The sequence below is a fragment of the Alexandromys fortis genome, unplaced genomic scaffold (genome assembly GCF_014885135.2).
Source record: "Alexandromys fortis isolate MF-2015 unplaced genomic scaffold, M_Fortis_MF-2015_v1.1 scaffold_122, whole genome shotgun sequence".
NCBI classification, from domain to species: Eukaryota; Metazoa; Chordata; class Mammalia; order Rodentia; family Cricetidae; genus Alexandromys; species Alexandromys fortis.
The window spans coordinates 2,269,016-2,270,812 of NW_026068004.1; the positions used below are offsets into that span (position 1 = coordinate 2,269,016).

General features: G+C 46.3%; 1 protein-coding gene across 1 annotated transcript in view; it reads left to right on the forward strand.

Moving 5' to 3' along the window:
• The window catches only part of LOC126513124 (zinc finger protein 69 homolog), a 17,989-nt gene extending 16,375 nt beyond the window's left edge, over nt 1-1,614 (forward strand). The window contains 2 exon segments of the mRNA XM_050161296.1: nt 236-856; nt 859-1,614. Coding sequence (XP_050017253.1) covers nt 236-856; nt 859-1,364 — 1,127 coding nt within the window. The 3' untranslated portion in view covers nt 1,365-1,614.
• The last annotated feature ends 183 nt before the right edge of the window (nt 1,615-1,797 follow it).

Consider the following 1,797-nt stretch of genomic DNA (forward strand, 5'->3'; position numbering starts at 1 on the left):
TATATTTATTTATTATGTGTACAATATTCTGTCTATGTGTATGCCTGCATGCCAGAAGAGGGCACCAGACCTCATTACAGATGGTTGTGAGCCACCATGTGGTTGCTGGGAATTGAACTCAGGACCTTTGGAAGAGCAGGCAATGCTCTTAACCTCTGAGCCATCCCTCCAGCCCCAGTGGTTGATCTTATGGAGGAGTTCTTTACGTTCCTTTTTTTCCTTTCATGTCTTTCAGATCTGACGAGGAAGCCAGAAGCCAAGGAGTCAGCTGCAGAGAATGACATTGCCCTAAAGTTCTGTCATGGTGCCATGACGGAAAGGCTCATAGAGGTTGATACCATTCATCCGACATTGAGAAAAGCCTCCAGCTACGATGGTACACTAAAAAGGCGCCAGGAAACCTGTAGGAAAGGTGAGAGGCGAGCCGTTTTGACCCACAAAAAGGGACACCAAGAAGCGAATAAATTCGGGGAAAACCTTGAGAGTTCCAAAGTTATTTTAGAACAGAAACACCATAAATACGACCCAGCTAGGCAGAGGAACAAAGATAAGTTAGATTCGACTAGCGATCCAGTGAGCTGCATAGGAGCCAGAATGTATGGATGTAACATATGTGAAAAAATGTTCAAACAACCCATTCACCTTACAGAGCACATGAGAATCCACACTGGCGAGAAGCCCTTCCGATGTAAGGAATGCGGAAGGGCCTTTAGTCAGAGCGCATCCCTTAATACCCACCAGCGAATCCACACTGGCGAGAAGCCCTTCGCGTGTGCGGAGTGCGGCAAAGCCTTCCGCCATCGCTCATCGCTCAACCAGCACCACAGAACTCACACTGGAGAGAAACCGTTCGTCTGTGATGTCAGAAAGCCTTCAGCCAGAACATCAGCCTGGTCCAACACTTGAGGAAGCATTCTGGAGAGAAACCCTTCAGCTGCCACGAATGTGGGAAAACTTTCCGACAGATTAGGCACCTTAGTGAGCACGTAAGAATTCACACCGAGGAGAAGCCCTACGCGTGCACTTCGTGCTGTAAGACCTTCAGTCATAGAGCGTACCTCACACACCACCAGCGCATCCACACTGGAGAGAGGCCCTACAAGTGTAAGGAGTGTGGGAAAGCCTTTAGGCAGAGGATCCACCTGAGCAACCATAAGACTGTTCACACAGGAGTGAAAGCCTATGAGTGTAACCGCTGTGGGAAGGCCTACAGGCACGACTCATCCTTTAAGAAACACCAGAGGCATCACACTGGAGAGAAGCCTTACGAATGTAGTGAGTGTGGAAAGTCCTTCAGCTATAACTCGTCGCTAAGCCGACACCATAAAATCCACAAGAGGAACTCTCTTCGAGAGGATGTTTAAAGAACAATACAGGACATGAGGACAAAAGGCAGCTCTGAATCGGTGATGATAAGCTTTAAAATCTCAGGACTCGAATTTAAGAAATTGATAATGACAATGGCAACTTTTGATTTTGCCAATAGCGTAAATAAACACTACATTGATTACTACTACTGTCTGACATGCAAAATGATAAATTCAGCATTATGAAAAACTAAGATTTATTTTTTCTCATTTCATGATTAAGTAATAAATTATTTCTTTATGGGCCTATTGATTTACAGATTAGTATTTGGGAACTGTTATTTAAAATGTTACTACCTGGGCTGGGGAGGTGGCTCAGTAGGTGAGGGCACTTGCCACTAAGCACGGTAGCCCTCCTGATTTTGATCCTTGGGATCCACGTGGTGGGAGAGAACTGGCCTCCTCGAGCCGCCCTCTGGTCTCCACGTGT